The sequence below is a fragment of the Desmodus rotundus genome, chromosome 2 (genome assembly GCF_022682495.2).
Source record: "Desmodus rotundus isolate HL8 chromosome 2, HLdesRot8A.1, whole genome shotgun sequence".
Lineage (NCBI taxonomy): Eukaryota > Metazoa > Chordata > Mammalia > Chiroptera > Phyllostomidae > Desmodus > Desmodus rotundus.
In genome coordinates, this window is record NC_071388.1 from 186,947,358 (window position 1) to 186,968,685 (window position 21,328).

Here is a 21,328-nt window from a genome sequence, read left to right on the forward strand (position 1 = left end):
TTTTGTTTTTTGTCTTGTTTTCAGATGCCACAGGTAAGTGAGATCACATGGTATTTTTCTTACTCTGACTTATTTCACTTAGCACAACCTTCTCAAGTTCCATCCATGTTGTTGCGAATGGAAAAAAGAAATTCCATTCTTTTTTATGGCTGAATAATATTCCATTGTATATATACACCACATTTTCTAGTTGTTTACATAACCAGCTATTGTAAATAATGCTGCAATAAATAAACATGGGGGTGCATATATTTTTTTATTTTCTTCAGATAAATACCTAGAAGTGGAATTGCTGGATTAACCTCCATACTGTTTTCCATAGTGATGTACCAATTTACATTCCCACCAACAGTACACAAGAGTTCCCTTTTTTCTACATCCTCACCAACACTTTCTTTTTTTACTTTTGATAATGAGCATTCTAACAGGTGTGAGGCGATATTTCATTTTGGTTTTGATTGTTTTCCCTGATGATGAGTGATATGGGGCACTTTTTCATGTACCTGTTGGCCATTTGTGTGTCTTCTTTGGAAAAATGACTATTTAGAGCTTCTGCCCATTTTAATCAGGTTGTCTGGTGTTTTGTTATTGAAAGGCATGAATTCTTTACATTCTGTATTTTGAATATTAACCCCTTATCAACTCTATGATTTCCAATTATTTTCTCCCAATCAGCAGGTTGCCTTTTCATTTTGTTGATGGTTTGCTGTGCAGAAGTTTTTAGTTTGATGTAATCCCACTTGGTTATTTTTGCTTTTGTTGCTTTTGGTGTCAGATTCAAAAAAATCATGGCCAAGTTCTGGGTTAAGAAGCTTATTCCCCAGGTTCCTCCTTTTGTATGTGGCTGTCCAGTTTTCCCAGCACCATTTATGCAGGAAACTGTCCATTCACCATTGTGTATTCTTGGCTCTTTGACAGCAAATGAATTTACCATAGGTGCGTGGTTTTATTTCTGAGCTTTTCCTTACTAGCCTGGGCCCTCCTTGCTTCCAAATAGTTGATTATTCTTCTTCTCACAATAACCAACCAACCTGGGGCATAGTCATCTTTAGTATTTCATCAACATTATTTGTACAGCTAAGTTAGCTACGCATTTATTTAGCGTTTCTCTGTGCGTACATATATTTCACAAGGGTTGTATTTTCTCTCTCCCTTTAGGAGTTTCTAAGCTCCTCTGGCAGCACCTTATCTACTGTCTCTTCTCTCTCCCTCTGCAGTGTCTGACACTGTAATTCACATGAGGTCAGTCCTAACAGACCTAAAGAACTGGAAAATGCAATATATACAGAAAAGATAAAGGAACTGAGCTTATTGTGTCTGGAGAAGATGCTGTGTCCAGATTTAGTGGTGGCCATAAAAAACAGATATTTAGTACAGATAATGGCAGTCAGCTTTTTTTTCTCTCTGGAGGACAGATATTGTAGCATGAAAGCATTGAAGTCAAATATGAGAATAAATTTCCTGAGAGGGAAGACTGAGAGGTATTAAAATGTGTCTCTTACAGTGATGCTTTTTAATGTAAGTAAAAGAAGAAAAGGATATTCTGCAGCTATTTAGAGGTAGAGACACACTCTTTTGCTTAGAGGAGGTTAGGGTTTTGAAGGCAGAGTCAGATAACTTAAGGCTTCCAGCTATCAGTTTCTTCATCCCCAATGCCTTCCTCTTCAAGGTACACTGAATTTGCAAGACATTCTCTGAATATCTTCCTTAGGCAGACCATCCATAGGGTAAATAATGACTTAAAAGCCAAGCCCAGAAAAGCCTTGGCAACTTCCCATGTGGGGGGGTGCCAAGGGATTTTTCCCTACTATGGCTTAGATGTACAAGTTGGCTCTCTGGACAGGAGCTCTTTAGGAAAGGGATGGGACAAGCAGGGACTCCGAGGGGCCAGTTCCCCTTGAACCCTGAGTAGTGGAAGGGGTTGTGGAGAACCCACAGGCCCAAGGCATGCTCAGGTAGCATTAAGCTGCCTTAGCAGATCTGACTCGGAGAGGAAGAGGCTCTGCAGGAGACACAGAGATAAATGTGAGCCACTGCAGGGACTGCTTGGGAAGCCTTTCAGGTCTGGGAGGCAATTTTGGCACCCCCTTAACAAACTCAGGTTGGCATTAATTTTTACTATTAATGTATTCAAGAAAGAATGGATGATTACCTACACTGTTTGTCAGAAAACAGATGTGATCACATCTCCCATGGACTTAATGCAAATAAAGTCCAGCTTTATGACCTCTGTCAGTTTTCACTATGGTGAAAACCTAGGATCAGAACCTAAAATCAGCATGTATTTCATTGCAATAGCAGATGTTGGGACATGACATGGGAGCAGCATTGTGCTAGGCCCTGGAGATTTGGATCCCAAGAGGAGTTTTTTTAGTATCAGGGAATATGTAGACCAGTGGGGTAAACAGACAAGTAAGGAGTGGTTCCAGTTCACAAGTACAGTGCTGATCTGTAGTCATGCATGCAGGGTGAGGGAAGCCTGAAGAACACGTGGTCAGGAAAGCCTCAGAGAACTGACAAGTCCGAGTTCATCTGAGTGAGTGGAGGGATGGGCATTCCAGGTGGAGGGAGAAGGTGGGTGTGAGCAGAGAGGCCAGAGGGAGAATAAGGCTCTCAGGGAACTGGCCACCTGTGTAGATGAAGGAGCTGTCCATGTGAACACGCTGGGGTGGGGAAACTGCAGGGTGTGAGCTTAGAAAGGCAGGATGTAGCCAGACATGAGAGGTCTTGAATGCCCTAAAATAGACGGGGCGCCATGAAAGCGCCTCTAGCAGAAGAATGACAGGGTTAGACTCACGCCTTTAAAAGAACAATGTCGGCAGAGCGGGAAGCAGGGAGGAGAATGAAAGGATGGATGATTTTTTGGGTAAACTAGACGAGAAATGATGGGGGGCCTGAACAGTATCTAAACAGTTGCCGGGGTTCAAGGGAAATGCACAGGTCATGACGGCTAACGGGAAGTGCAGGCCAGGAAGGAGTTTGGGATTAATCACAGTTTTCCAGCTAGGTCCAGGCGGTAAATGGCAGTTCCATTTACTGACATGGGGTCAGGAAAGAGGAGCTGTGTTTGGGGAGAAAGGAACTCAGCTGTCAGGGCAGAGGACTGGAAGTGTCAGTGAAATGGCCAAGTAGAGTCGTCCAGAGTCAGGTAGGAGATTTGTGTGCTCCCAGCCTGCAGGTGTTGGGTGAGGCCATGAGACTGAATCATAATCCAGGACAGCCTATGTTAGGGAAACAGAAAAGACTGGACCCTGGCCGAAAAGTGCTGTTTAAGGAGTAGCTGCAGGAAGAAGCCTGGGAAGGAACAGCTTGTTAGGGAGGAGAAAGAGCAGAAGAGCGAGCGTCAGGGAAATCAGGGAAGGAGAGAATTTCAAGGAAGAAGAGGGTCAGTGGCAGCAAAGGCAGCGGAGAGGTCAACTAACATGGGGAAGACTCTCACGGGGCCTGAAAAGTGTCTGCTGAATTTGGCAAAGGGAATTCACGAGTGACCTTGGACAGATGGTTAGGGGCGGAAGATGGAAACCAGACTGCAGAGGGGCGAAGGGCTGATGACTCTTGTAAGAAGCTAACTTGCAAGGAAAGGAGAGAAACCGGGCCATAGTTAAATAAGGATGTAGGACTAAGAAAGGATTCTTTTCTTAAATGTGGGAGAGACTTGGGCATATTTACATGATAAAATGGAGAAGCCAGTGTAGAAACAGAAGCTGCAGATACAAAAGTTGTGATAATTGAGGGAGCCTGGGCCTGGAAAGGCCTCAAGGAAATGGGATGGGGACCAGCTGGAAGCTCTTTCAAATATACACACACCCTGCACTTTCTTAACTGAAATGCTTCAAGGTTCTACAAAAATGTGGAAAGGCAATTACTGATTTCACCAATGTTCTGTCCAAACTTCAATGTATCAGAAAACCGAAAGCGGCACATTGACTGGAGGCACTCTGCCTCAGCAATGTCTGGTAAGCAGGGTTTGTGCAGAGCGGTGCGGCCTTTTGTTTTCTGGTGAGGCTGCTGTGTTTGGGATTTTCTGTCCATTAAGTGACCTCACTGCACTGCAAGCCTATTAATCACTGGCTCTGACAGCATTTCTCCAGCAGGCCGACCACGAGGACAGCGCGCTTCATGCCAGGGCAAGTTCATCTGGTCAGTCCTGACACAGGAGCCAAAGGACAAAGGTGAGGAGAGTCCACTCTACATTCCACTCACCTGTCCCTGGCAGGTGGCACTATCACGTTCTCTGATGCCAAAGAACAAGGAAGAAAGCTGCTAAAGGGTCATGAAAACCAAGTAGCACAGTCATTTCTAGTGCCAACGTTTTCTATTTTATCACCTTTAGAATTGCCTGACACACCGAGAAGGTAGCTCAGGCTTCATTATAGATTGCTCTAATGAGAAAGGTGAGAAAAGATGAAAATTAAGGGAAAAGATCATACATGATTCAGAGCCCGTATATTAGGCAGCTTGTACTTGAGGTTAAAAATGCAGAGATAATTGCCTATGAAATCAAAGGCAGGAGTCTTTACAAAAAAGGTAGGGGGTCCTCATCCCATTTTGTACCAGGACACTGAGTCAAATACATCAAGACCCATTTAACCTGACTAATTTCTGAGAACTTCCACTCAGCTTCCACCAAGCCCTGAAGCTGGCGAAAGAAGAGGGACAGGCCAGGCTCTGAAGTAGGCAGACCCTTTGCAGGATTCTGATAGTTTTGATAGTATCATCATTTCCCTGAAGCTCAGTTCTTAGATTTGTGCAACTGGCCTGAAAAAACCCAATGATTAAAATGGAAAAAAATAGTTTGCCATGGAAATATCACAACACATGTAATAGGCCTTAAAGAAAAGACCTCCCCTCTTTCCCCTCCCACCCCTCCCCCTGCCACACACTAAATCAAAAAGATAATACAACACCAAAGGAAATCCTCCAATTTTGATTCTAAATTATAAGGGTCTATAGGAAGAATATGGTGCATAAGGAGTCATATAAAAAGGAAAATCATTTATTCATGTATTATTACTGTGTTTTCCAAGAACACATGCTCCAGGGTAGGTAATTTGTACTGAGTTGAGAGCCTCGGCGTCTTGCCTTTGGAGGGCACACGCACCCACACTGAGATCAGCAAAAAGCACTGTGAAGCATCCCCAGGGAGATGCAATTTGGTGTTCCTGATATGGGCTGCAAACTCTTCCTGAAATAGTTACATTAGGCTGGACGTGGACAGGACTCATGTCCAGCCATGCTCCCGGCTAATGGAAAAACAATTTGAAATCAAAGGGAGATATTTTGATAGCAACCCGTGTGGAAGAAACAAACTTCAATCATTTTTTCTAGATAACTCATTTTGCTAATCTCATTGGATGAAAAAGTGGCAAGATTGTATCAGATATTACATCTGGGTAGATGATTATGGGAAATAAGGGTCTCTTTTACCTGCTCATTCAGAAATTGTGCTTAAATTTCTTAGCAACAGTCTCTCTGGAGTAGAAATACTTGGGAAGTAATTTTGGTTGTGATTATTCTGGGGTCTGATTATAAGAGCAACAGATCATAACAGTTATTATAGCTCCTACCTCAAATTCTTATGGTATTTTTTAATAGTTCCAAGAATATAACACTTTTCCTGCAATAAGTTTTATATTTTGTTGTTTCTTAGAAAACGATTTTAGATAATTTATGTATGTTTCATTTAATCTCAAAGTAAGATAAAATCACTTTCTAACTTTCTGAAGAATTTCTCAGTAAATACAAAGCTATGTGTATATTATAGTGAAATTAATATATAACTTGTCAGAGTTCTTTTTTCAAAATTTACTTATCAAGTTTTGAAAGACACTGTCTTTATTTAGAGAGTCTGTAGGTCCCTTCTAGAGTGTTTTATTAGTGTTTTTATAATTTGCAAAATGAGATCTCTAGAGAAGATGAAAGAGGAGGAGCTATTAGGAGATCAGGAGGTTAGATGACTTGAAGACCCTAGTTCTAGAAGTCATCTGAGGGAACAGGAATTCTTGATGTAGAATGAGAATGACTGCTTTCAAAAAGTATCAAAAAGGCATCCTGGGTTTTAGTGGTTTCTGAGTCCTGCTAGGTTAATGCAGCTAATCTGTTGAGACTAAAGCCTCAACTGCAGCTAATGACACTTTTAATTAGCTAAGTTGAAAACCAGCCACAAAGGCTGGCAAATATTAAACCTTACAGAGAATATGAGTTGTATTCATTTACTGAGCTTACAAAAGGGTTACTATGCACTTGGAAGTGCTAATAATTACTGGTCCTTAATGAGACTAATTTTGTGATAATATTGTTGCTATAATGGGCTTATTCTTCTAAACTTCAATACCAACCAGTCTCTGTTGGCTACTACCTGCACATTTGTACCTCAGATTTCAGTTAGAAGGTGTTCCCCACAAGCCACTCAGGGGTGCAGCAAGTCCAGTTGGTGCAGACAGTGTTTTAAGAACCAGGCTACCCCAAGAGATATACTCTTAATAAGCTGGCCTTCTCAATTAAGTGTATTCCATCCAGAACAGTGTGCAATCCTTTCTCTCTGTAACAGAAATCCCTCCACCCAATATATCTGACTTTTGGGGGGAGGGGTTGAGGTAGGGGACAAGAGATGGTGTTGCTCTGAAATGATCTCTCCCAGCTAATTTATTATTAGCTCATGCAGTCTTTTGTTGGGTACGCTGAATCACAACCTCATTTCCTTCTTCCAAGGTCTGCTCACACAGCAAAACACCATTTTCACTCAGTGATTCATGACACTTTAGACAAACAGTTACTGGCATAAAAAGATACAATACACTAAGGGAAGTGATTGGGTTAAAAGAAGGACGTACAGTATGAAGCTCAGGAAAACGTCTGGAAGGATATGCACCACAGCGGTGGAATAACGCGGGGCTTTCTAAAATATTTTGGTTTTCTATGATGAACAGAATTTCTTTTTTTGTAATAAGAAAAAAATAAGTTTGACCAAATTTAGTGGGTAGAATCTTGGTGCTAGTACTTTATTCATTTAATTACTTTGTTCAACAAATCTTAGCTCCCACTATATGTCAGGTATGGTCTAGGCCCTGGGGATGCAGCAGTGAACAAACCAGAGAAAAAGCCTCGCCCTTCTGCAGCTCACAGCTGGGGGGCAGAGCAGGGCCCCTGCCCACGGCTGTACAGGTGGAGCCAAGCACAACCTCCTTACCGACACAAAGTGGCCTACGAGGGGAGGACAGACAAAATAAAATACCACGTCAGGTGGGGATAAGCTGAAAAGAAATAAGCACAGGAAGTGTGTGACAACGGTTGTAACTGTTTTCATTCAAATTTTTTTTCAAGTAATGTCACTACTAATTTATTTTGCAATTAGAGTTGACATACAATATTATATCAGTTTCTGGTATACCTAGTGATAAAGCAGTATACCCTTTACAAAGTGATTACCCCGTAAGTCTGACACCCACTTGCCACCCATATAGTTATTACAACATTATTGACTCTGTTCTTTATGCCATACTTTACATCCTTGTGACTATTCATTGGTTGCAACTTTAAAGACTGGTCAAGAATGCTTCATTAAGGTGAGTTAAGACTTGAAGGAGGTAAGGAAGTAAGCTATGCAGTTATCTGGGGAGAGAAAAAAGTAGAAAAGTCCTGTAGAAGCCTGCTGGGTATACTCAACAAAAAGGCCTGTGTGATCAGAATGGAGTAAATGATAAGGGAAGTAGCGAGAAGAGGGCAGGGAGGTAACAGGGAACGAGACCACGTAGGACCTTGGCTTTTACTCAGAGCAGGAGGTGAAGCTATTAGATAGTTTGGGTCAGGGGTGATGTCATCTAAACTCTCGCTGTGCTCTGCAGAACAGGCTGAAGGGGGAGACCGGTTACTGCAATGATTCAGGAGAAATAATTCAGGGGAAGCACAGTGGCTTGGCCCTGGGTGGTAGCAGTGGAAGTGGTGATGAGTGGATGTATTTTGAAGGTGAAGCTGACAGGATTTGCTGATGGGTTGGATGTGGACTGTGAGAGAAAGGAGTTTTCCCTGAACACCTGGATGGATGGAAGTGCCGTGAAGCCAGAAGAGGGAGTGTGCAGATGGAACAATTTGTAATGGGAGTGGAGGCAGGGATATCAGGAGGTCAGTTTTGGACATAGTAATAGGCATCCCAAGGACACTTCAACCTTTGAACTTAGCTTCCCTCCAGTGAACTCCCTAGAAAGACAGCTCTCCCTGGTGTAACAAGAGAAAGTGTGGAAAGGGAATCCTGGTAAATCAGGTGACATTTATGGAGACTCCTCAAAGAGCTTAGCAAGATGCTAAATTTTCCTTGAAGGAAGAAGCAGCAGTGAGATTCTCGCAACACACATGCACACTCATTTTTTTTCCTGGTGATCACTAGGATAAATAATGTTAATAAAAATGGCAATCTTTATGATAGATGTTTCTCATTGTTCAGTAAAGCTGGTATGTCATTGAGAAGTAATGCTGGATATAAGTGTAATTTCAAATAAAATGTGAAACCAAAGACAGGAAGGTGGTTTAGAAGGTAGAAGAATCACATTTCATGTTCCCTTGAGACTCCCAATTAAGCTGTTAAGTTGCTTCAGAATGGTCTAAGCCAAGTGGGACCAAAGTTTCGCTCACATCGACACATTTCTGCTCTAAGCAACTGGGAGAACAGGCTTAAGGTTGCCTACCAGCCACAACTAGTGTTGGAGAAAAACTGATTTTAAATTTATATCATAATAGAAACTTTGGATTCACCAGGCACCCCAAGTCCCCAAAACACATTTTGCTAGAGAATAGGAAATGCTCAACCACCCACATTAGTTTCTAGAATGTCTTTCCCTGGATTGGATGATTGCACTTTACTCAGAAGAGAAAATATGACTTAAATCAAGATTTCTGAAAAGCTGGTTCAAACAGCTGGTATCAGTCTGGTGATGTCTTTAGCAGTGCAAGGTAAAATGAGGGAAAATAAAAGAATAGTAGAATAAATTTAAATATGATTTTTAAAAAGCTGTTCAATTTCTGGGGTTGTTTGCCTATATGTATTTTTAGTGTTACTATGTTCTTTTATGAAATGATAGTGAGAAACAGGTGGTAATGTTTAAGTTTGTTTTGGCTATAGACATATATAAGACGGCCCTATAGATACCTCCACATTTTTGCTTTAAATTTACAGGTCTGCGAAATGCTAAGGCCTAGTAAATGCCGACTAGAGAAAATGAACTCATGAGTGCTAAGCCAGCCACCATGCCTTCCTCTCCAAGGCTGCCTGAGCTGGCAGTGCACACAGGGTGCCAGCGTCAGCCATCCCACCTTCCCACTCGTGGGACAGTACCGTGTGCCGCCTCCCTGCCTGCCTTCACACTCTCCTAATGACCTCAATCCAGGTTTCAGGGGAATTCCAAGCACTTCCTCTTAAGAGTCTGGAGACCTCTGGACATCACCATCAGCAAGAGCAAGCGTGCCCAGGAAAGCAGCAGCTATCTGAGCAATAGAAAACCTGTGGCCCCACTGCCTACCAGCTCTGTCACCTCAGGCAAGTCACACAGCATCTCAGAGTCACAGTTCTTTCTCTTCTTGCTAAATACCCTCTGCCCTAGCCATAGGGCTGTTGTAAAGAACAAATAACATATTTACGGGAAAGTATTTCTTAATTGATAAAATCACAATTATCTTACACAGGCACAGGTACCAACATACACAAATGATACAGGCCGGGGATAAGAGAAACAGGGCAGCGATGTATTTTATCCCAACTGCCACTGTGTCTGGGGAGACAACAGTCACAGAAACTAAGGCAGAGTAGAAGGCCCAGTGTCTCAGGCTGATGGCTGCTCTGCAGGAATGAGGGAAGCCCGGCATCCCCAGAGCGTCTGATTTCCTAAGAGAAGCCAGGAGCTAGCCTCATGTAGTATGTTCATGAAAACTCCTGATTCTTTAATGTTTGCAACTATGTCAACAATTTAAAGACCAAGTGCAGCCATCGCTGACGGGCCACACCAAACACGTCTGAGGGCCACATCTGGCCCTGAGGCGCTCGTTTGTGACTTCTGATTCACACATGGACCCTACCGTTCCCGAGTTCAGTGGGAGACCTAGGGCTGCGGCCCCCGCCTGCTCTTCTTGGGGGCCTTCCCAAAGGCTCCCCTAAGGGCTGCTGATCCAGATGTCCTGCCGGTGCTAAGGTTTTCCACCGAGTTCCCCACGCACCCTCCCATGTGGACACTGTAAATAATTCCTCTCGTGAAAAGCTAACTGGGCCTTGAACCGGTCCAGCAGGGTCGCCATCTGGGAGTCCTCAGAAACAGTGAGTTGTCAGCACTGTAAACATTTTAGACTTAGTGGAAGACACTGACTTTTTCTAAATGAATCACCTCTGCCAGTCAAGATTTGCCGTATGAGTTCAAGAACAAGGCGTTCATTTAACAACAATAACAAAAACAGTGAGGATGAAAACTGGACGGCCGTCACAATGAAAGGCCTAAAAGCAAACTGTGACTTCCCTAATAAGGCGACGACCACAGTTAGCTCCCTGGCGGTCGAGCACCGATACAATTAATCAGTCTGTTTTCAGTTTTCTCACGACAGCAGTATTAACAGTTTGCTTTATTCTGTTTATACGGTGCTGACGAGTCTTCAGCATGTCGGGCCTACTTGCCGGAGATTAATGGCTACTCTTCCACTGAGGTAAAACCCAGGCAAGAAGAGAATGCCTTTTACGACTAGATAAGAACGAGATTTTCTTTACTCTTTTCTGTTTCCCTACTGCCTATCGAGTTCTCTCTCTTTTAATTTCTGTCAAGGATATGTAAAATCAGTAGTGTCCAGCAGTTTCTTCTCACTGTTTAAACACCTCCACTTCTGTTGTACCCGCCGGTGAAACAAAGGGAAGCTGGGATGTTGCTTTTGGGCAAACCTATCATCTCTAAAGGTAAATTTTGCTTTAAAAAGTCAGATTCCATATAAAAGTGAAAGACAGGTAGGAGACGACCTCGGGACAGGATATTCACATACTAGGTGGGCAATGGTTCTCCTTTGTATTTATGGTTATTTTGGTAGACTGTGAATTGATATTAAGTATGGCCCAGCTGCAAGAATTACAGACACATCCCAGAAAGTCTCTTAGTCATCTTTCACTAAGTAGTCATATTTCAAAACAAATCAAAAAGACTTTAAATAACTCAAGAAGACTGGCCTCCCCCTTTAGGCGCCCCCACCAAAAGCTGTTCAAAGAACGCTTGTTGCTGGTATATTTTGCTCTGTGCCAGGTTGGAAAGACATAGTAACCTCAAGCATCTAAGCACAGAGAAGCTAAAATAACAATATTAATTATTTGTGTGTGAAGTGCAAGATGTTCGAGAGGGCAGAGCAATACAATGAACTAGACTTGGGCAGATCTTGAATTGCATACTTTAGTAACTTGTCTCACACGAAGGGTCGACTGGAGTGGGAAGCACCCCAATGAGACAGATGACGGAAGGTGTGATATGCTGAATGAGGGTGCTGTACTGGAAGTGAGCAGGAAAGGAAAGATTTCAGACTTGCCCCAGAAACAGAACCCACTAAATCCTTTTTTGACTGATTAGGTTTATTCTCTCATTCATTTGTTCATTCAACAACTATTTTTAAGGTTTTCAGATGGGTCATACGCTGTGCTAAGTAACATAGGGAAGTAAGAAAAGGAATTTGAAGATGACTCCTTCCTCAGAACTGGGCTCCTAGCCATTGTTCAGTGGTCAAAAGTGACACCGCAGCAGCCGTTCATCCAACCCTCCTTCCGTCCATCTACCCATTCGACACTGACGAAGCATCTACCTTGTGCCAGGACTGCACTATGTAATGGGCATGAACAAAGCCAGAGAAGAAAAATCGAGGGAAAGAAAAAAAAATACTGTCTTCATTCTCACAGCCTTGGGAGTGCCTTCTTTCTAAAACTGCCATTCCTTTCCTGGTGGACTGGCCATAGGCACAGTACGTGGTGGTGAACCACCAGGCTGTTGGAACAGCTAGGTATTCTTAGTCATCCATACGGAGGGAGGGTCTCCTGTTTAATTTCTAAATGTGTGCCCTGTTAGCCAAAGTAAAAACATTATATCAGGAAGGCATCTAACATAATCCCCATGTGCAGATTTTAATATTGTCTAAAAATACAAGCACAAGAAAAACCAGCTTTGAGGGAAGCCAAAAGGTACTGAAAATAATAGAACAAACATACTTTGAATGTTAAAAATCTTGGTTGGTAAATTAGTTTGAGACATAATTCTATTGCCCTTCAGGGGAAGCCCTGATATTTTTAAATTAAGATTCGCCTACACTATATAAGAACAAATCCTGACCACTTTCTAGTGCTTTCTAAAAAAAAAAAAAACAAACCTAGGTAATAGAATGACTACCACGAAGAAGTATTTTGCTTTATGGCAGCTGCCTTTTCATTATTATTTTATGAGAGCTTGTCTAGATATTATGTATTCTTCACTACCTACATTTAATTCTTTAAAAAATGTCTTCTTCAGATGCCTGAGGTGATGTCAATGTCTTGGGATCTAACTGGATCTCGAAGAGCAAACTATCACTTTTAATACTTTCCAAAGTTCTTATGCACGTAGGTGTACCTCCAAAATCCATGACTAATGTATGCTTTTGGTCATTTCTATTAAAACAGAAAAAATTAAAAGGTATTTTTAGAGACTTATGAACACCATCAACAATTATGTCAAGTATAAGCTAGTCTGTATATGCCAAGAGTGAGAATTTAAATGCCCATAAAATCTAACTGTAAAAGAAGGAATTTGATGAGAGCAGGCACATTTCACTTCAATTTGGTTGTGAGGACCTGAGCCTGGTATGGACTTGCGCATTCTGTGAACTCGGAGACGGCAAAGCCATAAAAAAGCACCTGGGCCTGTGCATTTCAATCCCAGCTCTACCGCCCGCATCACTTACCAAATGTCTTTCTCTGTGGAAAATAGGACTTGAATAACCACCTACTTACATCCCACTGAGAAATGTTTTTAAGTTATGAAATATTTCAAACATGCTTGGTTTTACTGGTGATAAATAGGAACGGAAATGGGGGAAAGTGAAGACCCACAGAAGAGATCCATGAAGACACTGCCACAGTCACGATTTCAAGTTCCCCTCTCAGTAAGAGAAGTCGTCGCCACCCTGGGAACTCGATTGTTGGGTTAACAGCCTGCACTGATGCTGAGATATTGTTTTCATTTTGCTTGGCTCAACCTGATAGAGGACCTCGGAGGAAATGTCAAAGATGAGCCCAGAGGGAGAACCACAGAATTCGAGACGGTCTGAGTGGGCAAGGCCCTTGGAGACCGTCTAACCACCCTCCCAGGGCAGGAAAGAAAAACAAACTGGAGCCATCTGACATTTATGACTCTCACCTGCGGCGCAGATCCTCCGCCACGGCTGCCCGGCAGCTGAACAAATAGGCTCGCAGAGATTTCAGCCGCTGCCGCAGACGCACCACGGCGGCCAGGGGCTCGGCGTGTAGGTACAGCATGGGGTTTTCCTGCTGGATGTCGATCAGGGGCTCTTCGTACACGTACTCCAGAAACTCTTTGGCCTGCTTAGACACCTACAGAGTAACATCCTCAGTCAGTTCTGGTGAGTCATCCAGCCTCCCGCACCTCCTTAGACTAAGAACCAAAGCTTAAATATCACAGCCAAATGAAAAAGCCCATTTAACTAAGTGTACGTTTTGGCTTCTCTTTCTCTCTTCTAGAAACTCAACTGGTAAAAGTAACCTTGGCATTGAAAGGAAATCACTAATTCTGTTTCCTGATTACATGAATCTACACACGTGATAAAATGACATAGAACTACACAGACCTATTATACTAATGTCAATTTTCTGGGTTTTTAAAATATTGTGCTTTAGTTTTTTAAGATGTAACCAATGGGGATAACTAGGTGAAAGGGATACAGGACCACTCTGCGCCATCTAGGCAACTTTCTGTGACTGTTTAATTATTTCAAAATAAAAAGTAAAAAAAATAAAAGGAATTAAGACTCTCTAATTTTAAAAACACATACATGTATATGCATTTATAGCTATGTATGTATATCCTATAATGCTTTTTATAAGTAGTCACTTAAAAAATAGGTAAACCATGCACATATTATAAAATTCCAAAGGAATAAAAGAATATTTCAAAAAAGAAAAAAATTATATGCAGAATAGTGTCAATGCATAGAAAGCAGGCTCAAACACACACTTTAGTGAGCAGAAAGGAGTCTTTTTGTTTAGAACAACTATGAATTTGAGCCAACTCTGGCCAATATATTCACCCAAGTCTATCTCCACCTCTGTTAGTAAATGATGAAAGTTGATTGTAAAATGTCTTTGTCATCAGTAGAAATAAAGAGTGGAAACATAAGGCATCCAAGAGACAGGGAGTTGCTTAAATAATGCATAACACGCAGATAATCTGTGGGAATCTGTACACTCCAATTCACTGATACGGAGACATGGATTCACTCGTGATACACAGAGTCGGCTCAGTTTCTATTTATGGGAGGTGAAACCCCTTCAAGTTTCCACCAAAACCTCTCATGTACTGGAAGTAAGGCTGGAATTCATCACAAAAACAAACAACTTCGCTTATTAAAAAGAAAATGGAAAATGCACTGTGTTTCACACTCTAGGCTAGAAGCTTATTAATGAAGTTAAATAGGATACAGTCCCTACCTTCAAGGGACTCACTGTTTAGTACGACAAACATTTAAAACAAAATATATGGGTGGCACATAGCCTGTCATCTTCCACCAAAGAAATACAGATGAGGCCCATTGTAGCTTAAAGCAGGGAGAAATAACTGTGCCGGCAGAAGGAAGCCAGGAGCTAGGGCAGGCCTGGCAGAGCAGGTGACATTGGCTCCAGGCCTGGAAAGAGAAGTAGAAATTCACTTGGTGGGCAGGGATGGGACAGGGGAGAGTACAATAAGCAGACACAGCCATGAAAACACAAGATCACTAAATGTATGGCTACTATATGTTGATTGAAAACATGTTTATGAAATTCAATATTATCTTTTATTGTAAAGCTCATATAAAAGTTTGTTCCTTACAGAGATGCAACATATGCATTAACTCTAATGAAAGTGTCATTTTTTCCTTAAAAGCAGTTATTGTGAGGTAGCTGCTGTGTTGTGCAATCCTCTGGGGTCTGGCAGAGTTAGGGAGTTAAGATTAATGAAGTTTACAGTCTCCGTTAACTCCAGCCCACAAACAAGCACGTAGAGTTAGCCAGAACCTTCGACTGTGTTACTAGACTGGAAACAGCAGCTGGCAGAGCTAACTAATGCCACACTCGGAGGCACAGAGCCATGGGTACGTGCCAGACACCGGTAAGTGTTAGGCACGCAGCGGGGAATAAAGCAGGTACGGCCCTGTCCTCACACAGCTCGCAGTTCAGTGGGGAAAGACAGATTGGGTTCGAGTACTTTTTTTTTTTATCATGGTTAAATATTTGCCATATTTAAATATCTTAAACGAGGAAAAAGAGCAAATGGTGTTCTGGAAAATGAAGTACAATCCACTTGAAACTGTTGCTGAAAAATGATGTATCGTACAATTCAATTAGTCGTTCTGGCTCTATGGAGCAGTGTTTACACTGACTGGCCCTGCTGAGTTAGGTTAACAATGCTACCTTTTAGTAGGGGAACAGAAGGACAAAGGGCACTGGCCAGTCTTCCAGGCCTTAAAAGGCTTCTCTCTTCAGGTGGCACTTAAGCCCGAAAGGGAGGAAAAAAAGTCTTTTACGGAGACCGTAAAAGCAGTAAGACAAACGGGACAGCAGCTACTGACATCAGCCTTCGTAAACTGAAATTACTAAAAACAAAACAGAGCTAGTTTCAACAATGTCTGGGGCGCTGTTTCACGAGGTTGTTAACTAGGTTAAGGATACAGAGTGCTTTGTGACCGTGGCTGCCGGAGGAGGTGAGCGAATCCCCGCCGAGCGGAGCCATTGGGGCAGGGAGGCTGAGCGTGTGCTTCTTTGGGAGAGTGTGAGTCATTTACTGGTGAGGAAATGCTTGAGAGAACTCAAAGTTCTGCGTGAAATGCCATTTTTGCCAAATAGAGCACTTTCCCCCCTAAGTTCTAAGTGGCTCTCCACTCTGGTATGAGGAGTCCACTTTCAAACTCAACTGTAATCTAACAGCTTTTTTAAGAAGAAAATGTTTCAAATTATATATAGTTACTTAGGGAAGGAAGCCAATGACATTCTTAGGTGATAAAGTTTATATGACAGTAAGTTTCTTTCTAGTTAATACAAATATTATGTGAATTATACCTGAACACCGACTGTATTTCACCTAAAAGCTAAGAGCTACTGTCCCGCCTCCTGCCAACCAAACGTATGGAAAACATGTGTGTGAACTGGCTCTTCCTTTGCAGCCCTGCGTCTCCTTCTCTGTGAGCTGAGCGAGCGCGGGAGGAGGACGCCCGGGGGAGACAGGTGTCCCCCCACCCCACACCCCTGGGGTGCTGCAGCACACAGCACCATAATAGCTGGAAGTTAATACTGACCAAACCTGCTGCATACACATATGTATTTATAAATAAACCCGCGTCATTTAATTTGAACATTAAGCATCCTTGGTACATAGACTTATTATGCTGGCGACAGCTACCTCTTAAAAACAGAGGGCTTGAGTGGTGGTCAGGTTCACACGATTCTGAGAGGAAGGTTGTAGAAGAGCGTCCTAGTATGTTCCCCCACAAAAAGAGCCCTGGGTACTAATGCAATGGGGCAAAGGGGATGTTTAACCATAGACGGCAAGTTGGAGACGATGTGGCAGCGGCAGTGAGGACTACAGTTTTTGTTAAAGGAGGAAAATGTATCGGAATAAAACAGATGAGAACACAATCTTAGAATAGCAAGGATTGGCACGGATAATCTAGTTCAGTTTTTCTCAACCTGTGCTCCAAGGAATACTAATCCTGCAAAAAGGAAGTTCTGAGGTCCAACAAGAAATATGCCACACATCGGATTTTTCTCTTGATGATTCAAGTACAGCACGCTGGCATATTAAAGCCCTGGGACATCTTGTATTAGAGAAGAGCCACTCACCCCAGCCACTTCCCAAACCTACCTGAGTACAGGCAAGGCAGCTGTTTAATGTGGTACAGGCTGTATGGGGGCGGGGTGTGTGGAGGGAGATGAAATCCAGCCTGGGCCCCACTCACCGATGGGAGGAAGGGGCATCTTTGTCTAACTCGATTCATCCTCTTGCCAAGCTGTGAGCTCTGGGGACTGTGTTCTCCTGGAGGGGCCCTGTTCAGATTATAAAGCTGACCTTCCTGTGGCCCAGCTATAGGACCCCCTTTCTGAGTAACTACCGTTAACATGCACAGAACTTGTTAATGTTCCATGGACCACACTTTGAGAAATGCTGACCTAATCTAGAAGATAAAAGTGAGTCCAGAGAGCTTAAGTGACTTATTGTGGCAAAATTAGAACCAAAACTTCGATCTCCGGAGACTCTGTGTTTTTTTAGCATGATTTACATTCACAGTTCTTTTTATTTTTCCGTAACTCTACCACCTCTTTACTCTTTAAAAGAGGTGGTCCCTGTCCTTCCTTCCTCCCCAGACAAACAAGCAAGTGGGCCACAAACAGAGACTAACCTATAATATACCGGCATGCAGGTTCCCGTTTGGTTTTAACTCTAAAACAAACACTAAAGTCCAGTAACACTTCATTGATCTAGAAGCCTCTTAGTTGTATATTCGTTTACCGTCTTTCTCCCTCAGGAGAAATTCTCGAGTCACAGACTGTGCTCCAATGCCTGGAATGGTGAGCCCAACACTGTTCAATAAACGCTTGTTGAGCAAATGAACGAGTGCGTCACAACACTCTGGCTGTGACTTTGAACCACACGCTGTTACCTGAAACACACTCCGAACAGCTCAGTTATTTGTTTCTAAGTTTACAACTTATTCAGAGGTCATAAAGTAGGAAAGGGAAAGGAGCCGAGAGGCAGCACAGTGACAACAGAAGTGACAGCCGATGTCCTGGTACTCAGGGAAGAAAGGCACCTGCAAGAAGACATAGGCGAAAGCACAGGGTGCAAGCCCGGCTGAGGGCAGCTTGGCAACATCCATCCGTGCAGAGGTGCACATCTACAGCTAGACAATCATCTGCAGGGGTCTCCCTCAGAAAAGGGGGGCTTACATTCAGAGTGATGGATAAAGCTATTTACTGAGTCACTGTCTAGAAGAGCAAAAGATTGGGAAAACCTTAATGTCCATCAGAAACCCCCAAAAGGTCAGGATGGATAAACTGGGGTGTGTGTGTGTGTGTGTGTGAAATTCATGGTGGAATTTGGAGTAGCTATATACTTTCCTAAAAAGTCCGGGGGAGAGTCTGATGACCTAAGGGGAAGTTCTCTAAGAGGAGCCCCTATTGCCGGGTCTACCTGAAAAACGCGTCTGTGTAATCCGCTTGCCTGAGGGCAGAGGACCAGAGCGGGTAGGGGAAGAGGTGAGAGGGAGATTACCTATGTATATATGCTCTTTGTACTTTCTGAATCTTGAAACTCCTGGAAGTACCGTCAAAATAGAAGAATAAAAGTATACCAGCGCAAGGCAGTTTCTTTACGGCAAAGTAGCCCCTCACACCACATTAATCCACACTGAAGTGTTCTGTCACAGGACAGAACAATCGTAATCATAATTCTGGGGCATTAAAAAAGATTAATTTCTAATATATATTTTCTTAAACAGAATATATGGAGCTAAGTGACAGTTAAAATTTATAAAATAATATCACATTACTGAAAATTTGGAGAATAAAAATTGAAAAAGGAAAAAAAAAAAGATCACCCATTATCTTACCACAGTCAAATAACCACTGATTGCTTTGGTACAAGGTTTTCTTCTAGTATTTTTTCCCATCTCTGAAAAACCCTGGTGAAAACCTTAATGAAATCAATCCCAACCACAGTACCTCGTGGTCCTGTTAAAACAGGCACTGTGGGCTAATGGAGGAGGAATCAGGAGATCTCAAGTTTAATTACAATTTGTTCTCAAAATCTCCAAATGGCTCTGAACAAGTGGTTTCCCCCTCAGCGAGCGGCTCTCCAGCTCTGCGAGGGCAATAGAGTCTGCCTCGGACGCCTCTCAAGATAATAGAGACAGGAAATGGTTTGTGTAACATGGAAAACCCCTAGCTAAATGGAATGTGAATATTCCGGCTAGGATACAAAAATATTTTTTAAAAGCACAATGGAGGGGAACTATTAGGAAGAGTTGAGGCTAAGTCCGGGTTTCTCACCACCTCTTTGTCATGCTTAGTATTTTCGAATGATGGTGGTGGGGGGGTATCTTATTGTCAAAGAGAATTTCATTAGAAAATGGCTATAGAATTTGAGGATAGGGTTTAGCTGCTGGGTAATCCTGGAGCTCAATTCAATTTGCAGGATGTACACCGGAAAATAGATGAAATCCTGCTTTAAAAATAATTAGGATTATTATTACCCCAGAGGACAGACAAGGAAACGCTTGAGATGACAGATTTCATCCTGCTCTGCGAAACCATTTTTTCACTCTTTTAAATGGATGGGCAAGCCAGTCACGTACTTGCTATTAGGGACAGCAGGCAGATCTCATGGGAAGATGTCTGGTTTTGGAAACTGATAGGTCTGAATTGATCCTCACAATTAAGGACATTAAGTTAAATCCTGCATTTGAGCAAAGACAGACAGACACTGCACTAAATGGCATATACTGCAGTTACTTAATGCCCGTGAGAGATGATCCAGATAAAATCGACCAGCTCTGTTTTTGCTTTAAAATTTTCTCTTGTCCACTGACATCCCGAGAAGGAATGGTCTGACAAAGGAGATTTTCCTCACGTGCAACACGGATGAAGTGGGGGTACCCGATATCTCCCATTAGTTACTATGCTCTCAGAATCAGACCCTGTCATTTGAACGACCACCACGGCAAAAAGCCTGCCGCGTAGAAAGACCGCCAGCGTCAGCAACGGCTAAGCTGGCGGTGGACGGTGTGGGTGGCCTTCACAGCTCACTGCAGGCAGACCTGATTGCTTCCTTCACTTCACGTCTTCATAAACTTTGCCCCAATTTTTCATTTCCCTCATTCAGTGACGCCTTTTCTGCCTTAGCTCCCTGGTTGGCACACAGGCTGCTGGCAGGTGCCACCAGCCTAAGCCCTCAGTGATTATGGGGCTGGGACCACCTCACTCACACGCTCTCACACACCTCTCGGGGCTGTCAAAGCCCTGCTCCGAGCAGATTAATCTAAACTGTCTAAGCCAAACCCAACTGTGTTCTTTCCCTCTAAATAAGTTTTTATCTAATACACGCATGGCAAATATATTTATAGCCTTATTCAGAGTGTCAAGTACAAGATGCAGAGGGAAGGATGATAACTCTGCGCGGCAGAGGGGAAGGAAAGGATCAGGAGAGGAAATGAGGTTTCAGCTGGGTTTAGGATGTGCCGCTGGGAAGGAGGGCAAGAGGAAGAAGGAGGTGTGAAATGGCCTGGCAGGGCCGGGGAGAGGAGGAATGTGATCTTACTGAGCAGCCTCAGGGGCAGGGACGTAGTGGATGAAGGGGCTAGAAAGGCAGGGACTAAAGATCACAAAGCTTTTTATGCCAAGCTAAGAGATTTGTGTTTACCTTAGGTACAAACAGGATAAAAGCTGGCATTAATGAGCACTTACTATATACCAGGCACTGCACTAGGTGCTTTCTGTGAATCCTTTACTTAAGCAAAGACCAACCTTATGAAGTAGGTACTATTATTATCTTCACTCTGAACGTGAAGAAACTGAGACTGAGGAGGGAACGAAATTTACCCAAAGTGAGTTTAGAACTTTCTTTGAACAAATTTTTTGGGGCAAATTGGAACTTCTTTGAAATATTGTTGGTGCAAATTATAACTTCTTTGGAATGTTGTTAGGGCAAGACTTGAAGGCAGGAAGCACAGGTGGGAAGCTACTGAATTCCTTCATGTGAGTGACGCTGGGGGTTCCAGTTAGTGTGGTAGAGCCGTGGGGACAGTGCACAGCATGACCTCGGAGCTGAAGTTCCACAGTTGGTTTCTGCTGACTGATTAGGCAGACCAGGGGTGTCTCCCAGCCCTGGAAGTGCTGACTGGTGGAGCCATGTGTACTTGTGGGCGCTGGGGAGCCTTAGGGGAGGGTGAGGAGGGTGAGGAGGGTGAGAAGGCCCACTTGGGGCATACTGAGGTTGAGCACCCACAGGACGTGCAGGTATTCATATTCGTATCTTGTAGCTTCAGTTTTCTCCTGAAGGAGGCAGGGTCATATACTAAGGACGAGGATGAG

The 21,328-nt window shown here is 43.0% G+C and overlaps 1 protein-coding gene across 3 annotated transcripts in view; it reads right to left on the reverse strand.

Moving 5' to 3' along the window:
• Positions 1–21,328, reverse strand: part of PLEKHM3 (pleckstrin homology domain containing M3) — a 171,053-nt gene that overhangs the window by 83,780 nt on the left and 65,945 nt on the right. For all 3 annotated transcript variants that reach the window (XM_045198279.3, XM_024564256.4, XM_053919019.2), the window contains exon 5: positions 13,392–13,585. In XM_045198279.3, the coding sequence (XP_045054214.2) occupies positions 13,392–13,585 (194 nt within the window). The remainder of the gene's footprint in view (positions 1–13,391; positions 13,586–21,328) is intronic.